The 17762-nt window shown below is 40.6% G+C and overlaps 1 protein-coding gene across 2 annotated transcripts in view; it reads left to right on the forward strand.

Annotated features, from left to right (window-relative positions):
- Positions 1–1392: 1392 nt before the first annotated feature.
- PHYHIPL (phytanoyl-CoA 2-hydroxylase interacting protein like) overlaps positions 1393–17762 on the forward strand; it is a 57241-nt gene continuing 40871 nt past the window's right edge. The window contains exon 1 of one of the 2 annotated variants that reach the window (XM_075423054.1): positions 1393–1693. In XM_075423054.1, coding sequence (XP_075279169.1) covers positions 1584–1693 — 110 coding nt within the window. In that variant the 5' untranslated portion in view covers positions 1393–1583. Of the gene's footprint in view, positions 1736–17762 lie in introns of both variants that reach the window. The other variant, XM_075423053.1, reaches the window with a different exon arrangement.

Here is a 17762-nt window from a genome sequence, read left to right on the forward strand (position 1 = left end):
TCTTACAGTATGCTAGCATGTGTGCTTCACCCCTCTGCCCGCTCCGTTGTGGGATGGGCAAAGCAGAGCAGATGGAGGTCCTGCTTGCACACTCATGCTTTCCTAGATTTCAGGTTCTACATTCAGGAAGGGCTTTCCTTGTAGGCAAAGCAACTCTGCCTAAGTGATAATAGAGGGAATGAGAAAAACATAATTTGGGGTTATAACACACACCAGCTTCTGTCCAAGCTACTGGAATTTCCGCAGGTTGTACTGCAGGAGGGGCATTAGCTCTCGGTCTGTACCTGGAGGCATCCAAGGGAACTTTGACATCTAGTATTTACAGAAGACTACACCAGCACCTGTGTCACAGCAGGAAGAGGCAGAATGCTCAGCAAGGAAGGCTGGAGGGTTTCAAGTATGTGCATCAAGTTCAGTAAGTACAGGGGAATTTTTCCCATCTAGAGATCTCAAAGCTTGGAGGGGCCCAACCTTGCTGATTTTTTTCTGGCCTGTTTCTTGTGTTCTCAGGCCTTGAAGTTTGTGCAGTCACTCAAATCTGTGCAAAGTCAGCTTAATGCTCGGATAGCTCATGCATAGTGCCTAGCAGTAGGGTATTAAGACTTCTAGGTAGATGAAAGATCTTGTCTTTACCCTTTCCAAGATTATCCTCCCTGTCAAAGAGAGGTTAGATAGGAGGGAGTAGAGTGCTGATGATATCTTTTATGCTTTTGAATATTTGTAGGCTAGAAACGGGATTGGTTGAGACAGCCTTTTATGGTTTTAAAATACTTTTTTCTCCTCATGCTAGTAACTCTTTTTTTTTCTTCTCAAACCTTATGTATTTTCTGCCTCATTTATTTATCTCTGTGGCACCTTAGCATGGTTCTGAGAAATGTTAAACACTGTCCAGTCTGTGTCTTTAGAAACAGTGAAGCACTGAAGACAATTTTGTGGCATCTAACTTTTTATCGCAGTCCTGTCATACTCCCTTGTCACATTTCTCTGATACTGACAAACTTCCATATTCCTGCAAAAAATATCAAATTAGGATATGGACAGCAGCTGGTATACAGAAAGTAGCCCAGCTTCTCTGGCTTGTTTGACACCGGGCGGTCATGGATTCCCTCCAGAGCTCTCAAGAGCGCTGTGGACAAGCCCGTGTTTATACCGCTGCAGTACAATGTGAGCAGTGGCACAGAAAGGCTGCTGGGCTCCTGCCCAAGGGCCCCACAAAGGCAGCCAGACCATCTCCCGGCAATGCAAACACAATGACAGTGGCGGCAGGGGAAGCCTGGTTGTGCAGCCAACCCCTCCTCTCTCCTGCTCACTCTCCCCAATCGTAGTGTGGGCAGAGTATACGTACTGAGAGGGAGGTCACAAGAAGGGCTGACCGCAACAGGATTTGGGCAGACAGGCTGCCTTCAGAGCTCAAAGCTCCCACCTGCCTGACTTTGGGATAGGTCTGGTATCATCCCAGGTCTCTTATTGACCCTTCTCTTTGGGTGTCTTTGGCATCTGGCTAGTGGCCAGAGTGGGCAGGACTGTTCACTGGATGAGGCCCCAATACAACTTTCAACAAAACCTCTCTTCTCTGTGCCCGAATGAGGGGACCAGCTGGAGCTGGGGGAGGAGCACCAGCAGGGCAGTGCGGAGCCCTCTGCAAGGGGAAGGGCCCGCAGAGAAGTCACCATCTCCAGAGTGAGCAAGGGCGGCTCCTCAGGCAAGGATCCCAGCCAGTCACCCTGTGCATGAGGTATGGCAGTCCTGGGGCAGGGGGAGACTGGAAAGAGGGAGGAAAGGGAACTAGAGAAAAGCTGAGCCACTAGGAGAGGAAAGTGATGAAGAGAGTAGAGAAACCAGGGTGGAGGGACTTGGAAGAACATGACCCACTGTCTGCAGGGAAGATGAGATTCAATGAGAAGTTCAGATATGCAGAAAGTAGGAAATAGTGATGCTGTGGGGAGCAGAAGGAGAATTTATTGTAGAACTAATGGCTTGATGCAATTCTGAGTATGCAATGACTGAGGGGTTTGAGTGGGAACACCTGCATTATACAGGCAAATCTGATGTGCATTTTTTCTTTAAATTTTTACTCTGCTGACATTAAGTATTTTTGTCTGGTTCCCACATGTCTCCAGAGTTTAGCAACATAAAATTTTGTCCTTCTACGTAGCTGGTCTTCCTCTTAGCCACTGTCTAAAAACAACTTTCAAGACTAAAAGTTTCCCTTCCAGAAATCACCAAGTAAGGGATTCACTGCATCTTAGTGCGTCAGGTTTCCTATCTGTTCAAAAGCTTGTAGCTGCTTCCTTGAAATGAATACACTTATTTACTTGTTTTTGGAGGAGAGGAGTACATGATTCGGGAATAAGATGTAACAGATGGTATCCTCTTCTGAAGGGGTGGTTAGACCTGCTCTTTAGCATGTGACAAAGCCCAAATATGATTTGTTCTCTTGAACTTGAGTGCCTTTGGATCCTAGATGCTCAAGGATAAAAGTTTTCTTGTTTGTTTGTTACTTCTTTTCTGAGTGGAGTTTTATTTGTTAATATACGTGCTGAATGATCTAGTCTACTGTGTGGGATGTCAGACTGTTTATTTTGGCATCTAGTTTGAGAAATAGGTGCATTTACTGTGCAGCTAAAGTGTTTTTTCTTAATGTTCCCTTAGGATTGTAAAACCTCACCAGAGTAGTTGTTCACTGAAAAACGAAGAGTGAATAGTACACAGCTTTATAAGTTTCTCAACACTTTCCACACTCTACATCAAAGTCATGCATATAACCTTCCATTTTTCATGAATTTCACATGGGTCAGCATGCTTAGATTTACTGATTTTTTTTTTTTAATTTAAATTCTTATTGGATAGCTAGTTGTGTAGGGTATTAAGTTTCAGCTGTCCTTATTTTGATACAAGATTGTTTACTGCTTGATTAAGAACATTTGTCCAAAATAACACTGTATATATCATGGCAGAGTACTTTCTATTCAAAATGTCATTTTATAGTATTTCCCTATTGACATTTCTCCTAAGACTTGTTTGGCACTTGGAAGGCATGCTGGAGACAGCTGGCCTTTACAGCCATGGCTTAAGCCTTATCCTATCATTATCAAATGCACAAACCATACAACACCGTATACAGGACAGGCTCTCTATCCATGGAGTGGCTACAAGCCAGACTTAACTCACTAGGTAGTATCTGCTCGAAAATAGAAATCAGAGCTGGGAACAGCAGGTAGAGTGATGCCTCTCAGCCATCTCTGAGCAATGTGTGAGTGTGTGCATTCAGGCTGAGGAGGTTCTCCCATGTCCTTGGGACACTGGAAACACCCTCGGAGAGAACAAACAGTAGATTCATCCCTCAGCTTCTTGCTGTTCAGCCAGACTGCTGACAGCTGCATGAGGCTCTTCTTTCACCTATTTGGTAAATACAAATGAGCATATGAAATAAATATATATAAAATAAAATATAAAAAATATAATATATAAAATGTAGCCTTGGTCTCCAGCTGGAAGAGAAGTGGTGACTTTGCAGGGTGGTCGGGCTCTCCACTCCTCTGTCCCCGTGAGCTCTTCACTCCTCTCAGGCAGCGGGCTGACCCCAAACTGGCAGTAAAACAGTATACCCACTTCTGCCATAGCCTGTCTCGGTTGCCTGCTGCCGAAAGCAGTCTGCTGATATCTCACTTTCTGGAGCAACATTGCAGGATGTTCATTCTCATTCAGAGGTGCATTTTGTATTTTGGTTTTTGGTGTGAGGGAATGTTGCAGTTTGATATTTCTCTACAGATATAAATTTCAAGCTTTTAGGCTTAAAGGGAAAGGGTGGAGAAAGTATCTTCCTTTTTTATGCTTATTACAATAACTGTGAATGTAAATAGCTACATTAATGAGGCTTATTGAAAGTATTTTATTAAGGAATGTGCAAGTCATTAACTTTGCAGTAAGAAAGTGTAAATGGCCCTTCTTATATTTGCATGTGAAACTAGGAAACTTAATTTCCTATGCATATAAGAGCATTTTTGTCCATCATAGTAGACAAAGCACTTCAATAAGCCATTTTAGTTTGAAATAACGCTGTCATTTGGCACTGTCATTTTTTCCTCCACCACCTACATTCCCAAATGTTTCATCAAGGGCAGCATATGTTTTTGTGAATGTAAAAATAAAAACAAGGGTGATGTTCTGTGGGTAGAAACCCCATTTTGGAAGCTGGTTTGGAGAGTGGATATGAACCATTACTACTGAATGGAAAAATTTCTTCACCTGAGTAACCAGCTAGTTTGTCTAGTGGCTTGATAGGACATTTTATTTCATTTGTTTTAGAATTTCTCAGTGTTAAAAAGCGTGCTTACTCTGCAGTTCATGTACTTGCTAGCAGCAACAAACTAATGGACAAAGTAGAAAGAAATAAAAATGAGGAACTGATTAACTTAGGGTATTTCCATAGGTCCTGAAAATAAATAATGATTCATATCACCTTATTAAATCTAGTGTGTTCATTTTCAATTAAATGGACTGAAAGATCAAGCCAAGTGTCATAGTATATATTTTGAGTTTTCTCCAGTTCTGTGCTGGTTGCTACTTGAATCTGTAAATCAACCTGTTTAAGGTTTCATGGACAAAATTTCTTGAAAATCTCAATGGTTTTGGGTCTTCAAAATGGTGACATTTTAGTTGTTGATGTCATGATAAAATTCTATTGTAGAGAACTTTCTCCTAACATATATAGCATAAGCATAGAGCATTGGGCTCTGGGATTTATTCCAAATAAGTAGTTGTGTAGGGATAACACTCAGAAGAGTAGCAGTGGTGGACTGAGGCACAGAAAGAAGGCCCTTTGAAGACAGTGGAGAAAGAAGGGTAGGCACACTCCTCACAGAGAGAAATGTCATGGCAAAATGAAAACAGAAGATGACTAGAAGACAAAAACCGAACACCAGATGTTTGGTTTTTTCCTAATAGAAGACTGTAGTGACTCTTTGTGTAAGGGTTGTAAGAGATCCACAGAAGGAAACCTCATGACAAGAAATAGTTGTAGAAACATACCCCACTGAAGTCTAGTGCCATTTTTATCTGCAATATTGTCTTTGTTGTTTAACTGCAATAGTTATGAAATGCATCAAATTAATGTGAAAGAGAAACAGTTTCCTTTGTCCTAAACCAACAGTTTTAACATCTTTCTTATTTCTAACAGAAACAAATAAAAAAAAAAGGTTGGAAACAACATAAGTACTTCCATTTTATGGATGCACATGTATATAGCACATAGACACCAAGTCTTATAGTAAAAAAAATTGTCACGTGCACTTGACAACAGCAGGCCTCTGTGTTTTTCCTTAAGGCTTGAGCCAGCTGAGAAAGAGTGCCATGTAGAGCACTACACTGTTTTTCTCTGGATAATTCAATGTGTGAATTATCTCTCTATTATTTCACTGTTTTCCTGTACACTAGACTTCAAGAAAGTAATTTTATGTGTACAGTATTTAAGCACCCATGAAGGCCTGCTGACATTTGCTGGGATTACACATTAAAATCCTGCCATGGATGCAGAGACTACTCAGCTTCTTCCTCCAAAAGGCTAGTCATATCTAGACATCTGATGAGATATTTATTGGGTACAATGTTAACAGCTACCATATTGCTGTACTCCCACGTTGACGCAAATGTTGGCAAAAGCTACCATGCCAGCTGCCCACTTACACACTCTAGTGGCACCTTTGCTATTCCTCAAATCCAGAAATTGCCATTCTTGTCCAATTAATGCTCAAACACTGGTGGGTTTTTTCTGCCTCACAAATATAGCAGATTTCTGTTGGAAAATGAAAGATGAATATGGATACACAGGCGACTGTCAAACCAGACCAAGCCCAGCAAAGTTAAGACTTTTTCAATGCCAGAAAATACCCTGGAGTGGTCTGTGGGAATATTATGAAAGAGAACCAAGGATTAGTGCAGAGATTGAGCAGATTAAACCTTAATTAAAATGAGCACTTGTATACAGTACATATGGCAGACAACTGTTCTTAGAGCTGTAATGGAGCAGAAGTCTTCCTGTAGTTACACAGGCCCTACCTCTTTTCCTACCCAGACAGTGGGTTTCTGCAGTGACTGCTGGAGAACATGTTGTTTAGGTCAGTATAGAAACATACAACTACAGAAGACTCCCCATGGCATGGTCCTTCTCTGTAACAAGATAAGGTGACTTCCATAATCAGCATTTGTATCTAAACCACACACTTGATTTTTGCTCTTCTGCTCATAATCTGTGCTTCTCCAGCCATGATTGTATGTTTACTATCAAGCCAAAGCATGGGAGCTGCATTTCCCTTTTGAGAGCACAGAAGTGGAGGTGACAACCATTTCTGATAACTTTTCATCTCTAGAAGTATTTATCTCAGATCTGAGATAGTCTCTGCCTGCTGACCTCCAAAATATGCTGCAAGACACATTCAGCACTTGAATTTGTGTCCCTTTTTATTTTTAAGTATGTTTACACTATTTTCTAATGGAGTTACATTTCTCATGCTAAAAAAGAAAAAAATCAACTTAATTTTGTGCACGCCACTTCTATGGTTGTGTAATTATTTTTCTCTGTCCATTAAGCTTTATTTTGATTATCAGGAGGGACTTGTGAAGAACAAGAAGCATGATAAAATCATACTGTGGTGGTGTTCATCATCAAAATGTGAGGAAAAAACCCTGCAACTTTTGATGTACATCCTTTCAGAACTCAACAGCCACTTCAATATTTTGAAGTAGAAATACAGAATATCAATATATATATATATATATTTTATTATTCTCAGTAGGACATTTATTGGAGAAACCTGAAGGGTCTCTACATTGCAATAGTGTTCGCCAGTATTCTCTTCTGACCTAGTCTGTGTTTTGGTGTAATGTCATTTTACGGACATTTGATAGTTTAGGATCAAAGTCTGGACATAGATATCTACATGTACTCTTCTAAAGCAGCAGGGCTTCTGCTGCTTGGACTCTCTGATGACTTCATTCCTTTATTTTATTCAGAGGTTGCTTCACAGAAAGCATTCCTCCAGGTCATTGCCAAATTATTTGTTTATAGTTTCATGGCATATTATGTTTAAATTATTTGGAGATAGTGTCATAACAGGTATAAACTAATTATTCTAATCAATGATGAAATACAGTACTGTCAGTTCCAGGTGTCATTTTAGAATGTGTTCCTGTGAAAATCCTTCTGTGCTGTTCCTCTGAGACCCTTCTGTTTCAACCCCTGCATCGAAGTCAGTGAACTTCCTTCTTGCTATTGCTCTGGGAATTAAAAACATGATCTCTGTCTTAGGGGACTTCACAAGAGATATTTTATCCTTACACTTTTCTATACCCTCTATTCCTTACTTGGCAAATATATAGGTGTTATATACCAATAAAAAATAGTTATATCGTATGTGCTATGTTATTAGGTGAATGAATTAAAAAGGCAACTCAGCAAAAGAGGGTTGAGAGGAGGAGAATGAAGACCATGACTTCAGTGCAGGAAGAAAAGAAAAAAGTTTGCAGAAGCAGAGAAAAAGTGTTACTTCAGAATTCTAATAAGCAGTATTAATGACTTTTAAAATAATAATGTTTCCTGGGGCACGTACAGAGAAGCACGACGAAAGCTCAGCTATCTGGTGACTGCCAAATGATTCTGCTCTGCAGCCGCTGCCTCCAACACAAATAGCTCAGCTACATTTAAGTATCCTTACTGGAGGCAATCAATCACATACGGAACAGAGCAGTTATAAATAAGGTCTGCCGTTCATATACATTCAGTTATTTTTGCAACTAAGCCATATTTGTGTCCAAAAGAAATATTTGTATAACTGAAAGTCTCTCTTCTAGAAGGAGCGGAGAAAAAAAAAAGAGTGCAAATTGTCAGCATAGGTCAAGAAATAAGTGAAATTCAGAATTCAGTGCCTGGATGCATTTCATCTTCAGAACCAAAGCGCTGCCACCCTGTGCAACCTTTTGAAAGACATTGGTGCCTTAGGCTTAAGTACCTAATGTCACACTGAATGAAGAAAGCCAGACAGCCAACTTACCGCTCATGATGGAAAACACAGCAAGTAGTAGGAGGAGCACTGTTAAGAATATTATAAAAATTGCAGAGATAGTTTAGAGAAAATTGTTAATAGAAAAGATATCTTTGAGCAGAAAGTCAGCCTCTTGAAATTCCCTGTGTCTCTGTGTTTCTCAGTGTGATGATACCAAAATGCTTTAAAAACATTGATTTTTTTTTTTTCTATCAGTGTCTGCACCACAAAAATAATTTTAGAAATTTCAGTCAAGTATGTATCTGCACACTGTGGGTGCCCTGCTATACAGCACTGGTGAGAGACACCAACAGATTGCTGGACATAGGACAGCAAAGCAGGAGACTCACAGAGAGCTCAGCACGGCTAACGTCATCAGCCACTGCGGTAACACGTCTGCTCACATTTAGTAATTCAGTGATCAACATGTGAAAGTCTCGTTTTCTTAATTGGCTGAATCTAGTCAGATGATCAATATTTCATTGCTGTTTTTCCCCCATGAAACAAGAACATGCAGTATGTCTTCCCCTAGTTTGGGGGTATTTTTCTCCTTACTTTGCCTCTTTTTGGACATTTCGTCTATCTTATATTTCAGAACTATTCTGCCAGGCTTAAGAGAAGACAGATACAAGTACTGTGTTTGGATTTGTTCTGGCTGTGATATTTCATTGTAACTGGAGCCAATGTTAGGAGCTTTAACCACTTTTTCCTCGAGTTTGGCCTTGATCTTACTGCCAAGCAAATGCACATCAACCAGTGTTCTGCATTTTAAGGAAAAAATGCAAACAGAAAAACAATTTACAAGTTTTTGATAAAATATGCAAGTTTAGGATGTGTTTACCATTTGAGAGGCTGATAAAGTCCAGCAAAAAAAACCATTTTGATGTTAACTAATTCCAGAATTACAGCTTTTTGAATACAAAAAACCCCAGATATGAGCCCTTTGTTTATAACTAGTGTAGCATTGGGGCAGAGGTGAAATTTCCTTAGCTGCTTCTATCTTTAAGAATCCAGTCTTTACCAATGCATTATTCCAAATCCTTCACTGAATATTTTGCATAATGATTTCAGTGTCTGTAAGTCTCGTCACCAGAAAATTTGTTCATTAGAATGTATACGAAGGACAAACATAGAAGGAACTGAACACAGCTGAACTGAATTCATAAAAACGTTTGAGCAAATGCTGGTGGACTTTTTTCCAGTATTTCCTCAGCTCTCTTACGAACTGATTCAAATTTCATCTAAAAGCAGTGAAGAATCTCCATCACTTACTGAGTTTTGTAAATCTGTGAGCCTGCTATACCTCATGCTCAGAAGTAAGGACAGGAGAGATCTTCTCCTGATTTTGACCTTTTTCTGTAGGTATGAAACTTGTTGAGGTATTCTCACATTGCTACAAACAGCCTCCACCCATGAATACTGTTAATCTCTCTGGTATGTTCAGGTCTTGCACGTGCTGGCTTTTTGCCGTCTTATCTGAGCACAATGTTCTTAAAGCTTGCAGTACGACACATGAAATAGCAAAGGAAGATAAAGAAAGGAACAGAGCAGCCAGTAATAAATATGAATGAAATAGGCAAAAGAGCCTCTCCACATTTTCCATCCATTCTGCTATTCTTGCTTCTTTTTGCTTCTTTTTATCTTTTGTTTTACATTCTCCTCTCTCTGCCATCAAGATTTTAAACATTTTAAGTCATTCCCTCTGTCTTTCTCTACTCTGAGCATGAGTTATGAGGAATGAGCAATAATGAATAAATGCACTCTTCCTTAGGAGCAACAAGCAATACGCTTACAGCAGGAGCTGCTGACGCAGCACATGGGAAGGCTGTGAACAGAGTAGCATGGCACAGTTTCATAAATCAGCATGCAAAAAATGCCAGGCATCGTATGTCACCACATGGTACCTGGATAGCAAGAAGAACATGTTTTTCTCCAACATGAACATACCTCAAGAACAACCCATTTGGAATCTTTATGCTCCAGGTTTTGGAGCTTTTTGTTTAGGGTTTTTTTTGTTTCACTTAGGATTAAAACTTACTTGCTTAGGTACCTTCCATTTCATTCACTGAACATCTGATTAGCTAAATATCAGATAGTGGATTGTCACACAGGATTCTGTAGTGAGGTGCAACTCTTACTTAAGTTTCTTGTGTATATTTAAAAGAGGGTGAATTTTATTTCTGTTGGCTTTTTATTAGCTGTGGATATTCTAGAAAGACTTTCCAGGTGGCAATACCTGTGTTGAGCTCCAGATCCCCTGCTGTTTTGCTGTTCAAATTCTGTTCTTTACGTTGTTTCTTTCTCAGTCCTTATGTAAGGAGATTACATAAGAGAAACTGTAAGCTCCAAAATCATTCACCATATTAAACAGCAACTACCATCAATGGATCTGTATCAGCTGCCTAGAGCAGAAAGGAGACACATGGCTGTACGTTTGGAAACCAGTTGTTTACAGTGGTCATCAATGCTGGCTGCCAATTGTGGGCAGATGTCATCAAAAGTCATTACGCAGCTCTGAAAATAGAACCAAATTTGACCTCGACAGGTCCTCAAATAATTGATAAACTGTCTCTTAACGATGGAAATGTGTGGAGTTCATTCTCTCCACTAGCCTGCTGCCGCTCGGGGATCCTGCAGAGCCAGGGCAGCATGGGAGGGGGTTCTTAGTTGGGGTGCAAATGTCAAACTGATGTCTCCTCACCCCAAAGAGTTACGGTTTCTCTGTGTGTCCCTGATGTGTTCTCGCAGAGAGCAGCACGACCAGCATGTGCCTGCTGATCTCTGCAGCAGTGTTGTGCAATCTCTGGAAACAGCAAGTTATATTTGCTCCTCGTTGTTCTTCCATTTTCCCCAAAAACCACTAGTAAGCAAAGAGAGCAAGCAGGAGAAAGCACTTTGGGGAGAAGGGCAAGGAGGTTTTGAAACCTCCTGTGCCATGTGTGTGCTTCTTTGGCTGTCCCAGCCACTGTGCTGCACCCCAGAAATGGATAAAACCACATCAGAGTGCAGAGCAGTTCCTGTGCCTCTGTCTTGCCCACTTTCCCACACCGTGTGCGCTCGGCATCGGGAGCTGGCGTCATGGCTCTGACAGCACTCCTGCAATCGCTGTGTTGTGTGGAAGGGGACAACCTGCCATGGTCTCATATTCATACGTTTTCCCAAGTCTGGCTTCCTCTGCTCAGCTCCCACCAGAGGATAAGGAGTACAGAGAGCAGCTTCCTCTCCCGTTCCTTACCCTGCCCTCAGGCAAGGCTTGAGAGGAACACTGCCTTCTCCTTTCATTTGAGAAGTGCTGGCGAGCACAGGCTGTTACAGTCCACTGCACGCAGTACCTTGGCATCAGGAGTGCTCAGCTGCTCCCGTGCTCCTGTTTGCTTGCTGGCGTGTGGCAGAGGGCATGAGAGAACGCTTCTGAAACGAGGTGTAGCACGCATTGTGTTTCCGCAGCTCCAGCCCAGCCTGCCAGTGTTTGTCTGCTCGTTAATTAGCAGGTAGAACATTACAAGTGACTTGCACTTAGTTGCTCCCCTGTGCAAACCCCTCTGACCTGCAGCAGGCCTGGAAGACATTAAGGCTGTAAGAAATGTGTTGCTTCACCTTTTCAGAAGTGCACAGCTAGCGTTCATGTGGTAATGTTATCTTTGAAATGCAAGAGTGCTTTGTAAAGGCTACCAATACTGCTCAATGTAATGACAGGAAAAATAATTTTTAAGATATGTTTCTGCCAGAATGATACTCTGTTTGTCAGAAATAGCCAACAGTCCTCCCACTATGAAAGAGGGTTGGATATCGCTTTGCTATTTTCTTCTCCTCCTTTACAGTGTCTAGAAGGGTGCATGCAGAGGGGCTTTCTATCTGTTTGTCCACTTTCCCAAAACAAGGAGGACACCACAGCAATAGTCTAACAGTCTTTTGGTGAAAAAATGTTGGACTGAATCAAAGTGAGCTATATAGCAGAACATACTGTTACACTTTATCTGTGCAGGGAGCGATCTCTTTATTTAACAGCAGTTGCAGCAACAGAAATGTTTCTGACTACAGGGTTTTTTATGCTTTTCCCAAGCATTCTCCTTCTCCCTTTTGCTTGTTCTTGAAGTTGTGACATGAGATCAGGGAAGCTTAAGAGCTTAAGTGACTTCTTAGTGTACCATCGTTTCAAGAGCAGTAAGTGTTCATGAGGACAGCCTGCAGGAAGGGAATTGATGTACTATTTTAATGCCCTGACTTTATAATTCATACAAAACTCTCTCGGCAGGAGTGTGCCCAGTGCTGAAAACTTTGCCTTAGGGTTCAGATGGATCAAGCAGTAGTAAGACTCCACGGCTAGCTGGGGGAGAGGAAGAGAAGAAAACAATTTAAAAGCAATGAAAGAAGATACCCACAGTCATTGTGGCAAAGCTTTTATTCCTGCAGCCTGTGGAACCACCACATAATAGGCTGGAGAACTGACCCTGCTCTCAGTTGCCTGCCTTGCAGCTGCATGCGGGATTGCAACGTGGGTTTGGGAGCAACTGGCTGAAGGAGAGGCAGCTGGCTGCTCTGCTCCGCTGTGTTTTGAGATGAGCAGTTTTCTGTTGAGGTCAGTGAGAGTTTGACAGCATAAGGAGTTCAGACTACCATCCCTAGAGAGGGTGGGAGAATCCAAAATTAGAAAATAGGGATAAGACCATACGTTCTCTCTCAAACTGTTTTGAATGATCTACTTCAATCTGAATATATTTGTCCATAATGTGTTTTTTCCAAGCAAGATACAGGAAGGAGGTTTTACTCTAAGATGAATTCACAGTTTGCGTAAAGCTTGCATAATATTTCAATTTAGACAGTGCTGTCAGGCAGTCATTTTAATGAGTGCTGAAAACCGCAAACCCACTGGTCTAATCCCACTGTTTGCTCCTGTTTCTGTATTGACACTCCTGGCACCTCCCAGGCATTTGCCTTCCTCAACCAAACAGCCGCACATTGGGAGTGAGCATCTTTGCCCCAACTGCCTGCTATGAAATAATGCTTATTGATAACAACTGTTCTCATAAATTCTAGATGGCATGGTTTCAAATGCTGAAGCACTGTGCACCTAAATAAAACCAAGACACAGATAGCTTAGTTTTCCCCACGCTAGTCATCATGTTCACTACACATTTTTTTCAGATGATTTTTTGCAAGTTTTAATTAAGAAGGTAGTTTTGAACTACCTGGTGAGAGGAGTGGGGGGATCAACCTCTGCTTTCACAGCTGGACTTCCCAATGCATGTCTCATTTGTCAGTAAGTATCCCTTATCCCTCCTAAGCACGGGAAGAAGCCCTGAAAACATCTTGGAGCACCTTCCTGTGTTTTCTCCCTGATTTATTTGCTGTCATGTTTTTATCAGACGTCACTGCTCCTGTGCTGGAAGCCGGAAGGTTTACTTACGATTCAGGTAGAGGCCAGTTACATGCACTTTTGGTGTTTGTGATAGCCTTGTTATTAACTCCTGAGGGCATAAGATTTAGTGGTCAGGCTATAGATAGCCTATGGATCTGATAGCTGCTAATCTCATTAACCCTTGGACTTAGCTTAATTTATACTTCATTTGCTCCCCCCAGTTTATAGTTATGCATTACTCAACTCCAAGAAAGAACAAAACCGCAGGGTAGATTACAAAAAAGTGGTCACAGAGCATTTTTGCTAAGGACTCAAATTCTCTGCAGAGAATAGAGGATTTGGATATAATTTTGTGCTGCTGGCTATTTAGTGCTGTTTTTATTGCACTATTAGGCAAATGTGAACAGTCCTTTGTCAGTGCTAAAGAATTTCAGTTTTCTTTCCATCTCTTCTTAGGCTCACTCAGTGCTATATCTGCCTTGTCTGAATAATTTTGCTTGAATAAATTTTATGAACGTAAATACACATGTAGTAATAAGCTTCCAGAGTTTTTAGGATAAAAGAACATTTCAGTCTGCTCCAAAAATACGCACAGGTTTCAGTACTGTCTTAATACCAGGGCTAATTCATTCCTGGCAGGAGCCGTTTAGTGGTACACAGAAATTACGAGGGTTTTGTTGTCAGTTTTTGTGTGACATTAGCTATATCACTGCAGTGTGTGTAATTAGGCTGGTGCAACCTCTAAATTAATTTGATGGAGCTACAGCTATAAAATATGTTTAAAAGGGTAGCGACTGTTCTAAAAATTTAAGGAAATAAACTGTAGCAGTGTAGCTATTGCCCACACAAATAGGAGGACTAATCTAGACAACTAGCATTTAAAGTACAAAACTCTGTGTAACTCCACCTTACACCATTACTTTTGTTGCTCTGCTGGATCTGTTGTTGTAAAACTTTTCTGTCACTCATATGCACAAATTCATAGTTCCACAGCATGACAAGGAATATGTTATGAGACTGATAAAATCCACGAAGACAGCTTTCTTGTTTAGTGGCAGCTACTGTAAATAGTGATGCTAAGGACAAGACACCAGAAAATTTATTTTCACTAAATAAAACCAACCACTTCAACACAGAAAGCAATTTATTGCTCTTTTGCTGTTCTCTACCTGACTTCCCTGCCCCAGGAGTGACCAGGTGGATGTCAATGTGGTCAAACCTAAAAACGTACTGTTAGTGGCTAAATTGAATTTATGTCGATACATATTAAGCAGAAACTGGTACTGAGACAGATGCGAGTCGGTGAGGTTAGACTAAAAATGGAGAAAAAATAAGAACAGAGAGAATTAAGAAGAAAAATGCTAGTATTAGAAGGGAAAAATATAGAAATATCTTTAGTAAATTTGGTAAAAAAAGCTCATGTAAGATACCAGGTTAGCAGTTAGCATGGAGGAAAAAGAGGAAATTAGAGAAAAAGAATTTACAGATTATGGGCTTTGATGCAAGTTCAGCAGGTCACAGATAAGCAGTGAGCAGACAAGTCTGAAAACCGACCCGTGTTCCATCACACAGGAGCCACTGTCAGACCTCTGTCACTAGGCACAGCTGTGCCTGGATAAATGACTACTTGTTCTGCTTTGCAGCCAGCACTGTCCCTGTGAGCATGTGTAGATTAAGCCCTCTGAACTTTGGACAAGGAGGTGAGGGGCTAGTGTTAGCCAAGGAGAGAGAGTTTTGCTGTATTTGTTTGCTGTTCTCATTTCTCATTCCAGAATATCCTGAAGATTATAAGAGGCGGCTGTTGCAAGCCTATATAATTTAGGAGGCATTCACAAAGACTGGATTTAGCCTCAGGATGCTTTTCTCCCCCAGCTTCCTATGAGAGAGAAAGCATTTCCTCTGGGGCAACTCACAGCACCTACAATGAGCTCCCATTGAGGCACTGCTGAGGATTTTGCCACTCCCCACTGGCTGTGGAAAGATCTTAAGGCAAAAAAGCTCCTTAGGCTAAAGGTGGCCTTTGCAACTGTCCTCCTGTGCAGCCTGGTTTAAGAACCAGGAGCAGTGAATCAGTCTAACAGATTTTGGAGTCAGTTCTGTGATTTTCAAGGCTCACAGAATGCCACAATTCCTCCACTGGCTTCAAGCACTCCAGGGCACTGCATATGCACAGCAACTGGAAATCTGTAAGGACTGCTGTAACATCAATAAATAACATACTGCAGGGCTGCCATATATTGAGGACACAAGTAAAGGTGATCGGACATCATTCAGAGCAGAACGTGGCTTAATTAAGATGCTTATGGAAGTTGTTCACAAAACCATGCTGTAAACTAATGGTCACTTTATCATCTGCTTGTGCACTCTCTCTGTCTAATCTGCCTGTGTATAGATGCTAAATAGGTATACATTCCTACCAAAACAAAAACATGTAAAACACAGCTTTTAATTGCTGTTTGTAATATATTTCCTTGTGAAATTCTAATAGCGGATCATACATTTAAACAATCATAGATCTGAAAGACAGAGCTTGTAGTAAGTGACTATGAGTCAAGTGAGTGAAATTTAAGACTATTCTCACTGCACATCCAGGCTCTGAGCCAAGGAGAGGGAATGTCTGGGTGTTCCTCCTCTCACTCATTTAACATAGTTTTCCTTCTGTTTCCTTAGCAGTTAACTAGCTGTATTCATGGTAGCCATGGCGGCTAAGACAAAGGCGTCTTTCCTGTCTTGTCATGTCACCTCAGCCACAGCAGAACTTGATGGTACAAAAGCCAGCAGGTAGCAACATTAATCTAGAACAACTTCTCTTCTGTGCTTATACAAAAGCTTAAAGCTCTGTAGTTATAAGAAAACCAGATCATTAGATGACATTGAGTAATTAGTCACTTGGACTTTCTTTATTAACTTTATGTATTACTGAACTGTACCTCCTTCTTGGCTATCTTTGAAGAGTTTTGACGTCATCCAATGAGAGGATGTAGTATTATGAGGAAAATCCAATGTACAGGATCAGTAGAGAGAGTTGAAGAAAAACCTTTGTGGAAAGGGGAAAGGCAGTAGGAAAAACTCTAGAAGATACTGTAATGGAAAGCCAGCAGAAATGTGTCTTGTTCCAATGAAAATGGGAAAAACTGAAGAAAGAATGGGTCACTGTGGGCAACTTAAGCAAGTAAAAGTAAAATATGAACTGCTTTGGAAACAGAAAACTGGAGGGACACCAAAACAGGCTTTTACATTCCAAGTTTAGTACACATGAGAAAAACAGGGACAGCATGAGGATACACTGAAACAGTTGCCAAGAGGTTAAATAGAATGTGAAGAGACTATGTTATAAGTCCTGAAGGCACAATAACACAAAATGACTTGACCAAGAAAATATTAATTGCAATTAATTTGTAATAGGGAGATAAATTTTGAGACCAGTTCTTATTCCCACTAAAATTAATTGGACTTTTGCCACGAAGTTTATTGGGAAGGGGACTAAATTTTGAATAATGTTTTGGTTAAGAAATCATTGATGTAATCGTGAACGGCTGGGAAAATGTAACTGAGAAATGCATAATGAAATATCATCACTTGAACAAATGCATCTGAGGTGTCCCTTTGGGTATTTATAGAACTGACAGAACAACTAGTTGCTAAAAAACCCACAGAGGATTGAGGAAGTATCAGGAGACTAATAAAGTGTCAGCATGTCACAAGTCTTTAAAAATTGAATTAAGAATAACTATGGAAATTATTGTCTTACGGGCATGGCTCCAAATTGAAATAAATAGTATAAATATTAAAGTGGAAGAGGAAAATGTATTTGTAGGGAGTGAGCAGTATAATGAGAGCCAGATATGACACAGGTGTACTACAGTAAACTAAGCCAGACAAGTTAGGTTTATCCCTCCACTTCTTTTTAAGGTGAAGCCAGAAGATTAGTAGAGGACTTTACACAGGCATTTGATGCTCTGCCACATACTATCTTACGGGACTTACCAAAACAAGTCAGCTTGGGCTAAATTTCACTTAAAAAATATCACAGGCTGGCCACTGAACTGTAGAGAGAAAATAAATCTGAATAGCAGTCAGCATTGTCAAGGACAAGTGGCCGGTAGTATCCTTTAAAGGTCAAGATATGGTCCAATATCTGGAGGATAAAGCACTAATTAAATGTGAAAATTATACTAAAGTGGGAAGAGTGATTAACAGCACAGAGGAAAGAGGAAATACAGAAGGTTCTAGTTGTTCTCTAGGGATACTGTGGATCTAATAAAGTGAGGCTAAACTTAAAAGAAAAGCAAATTAATAAATGATAATGCTAAGCATCAACAGTACTTTGTGCCCATTAGGCAACAAATAAATTTTGTGAAGCT

The sequence above is a fragment of the Opisthocomus hoazin genome, chromosome 6, assembly GCF_030867145.1.
Source record: "Opisthocomus hoazin isolate bOpiHoa1 chromosome 6, bOpiHoa1.hap1, whole genome shotgun sequence".
Classification (NCBI taxonomy): Eukaryota; Metazoa; Chordata; class Aves; order Opisthocomiformes; family Opisthocomidae; genus Opisthocomus; species Opisthocomus hoazin.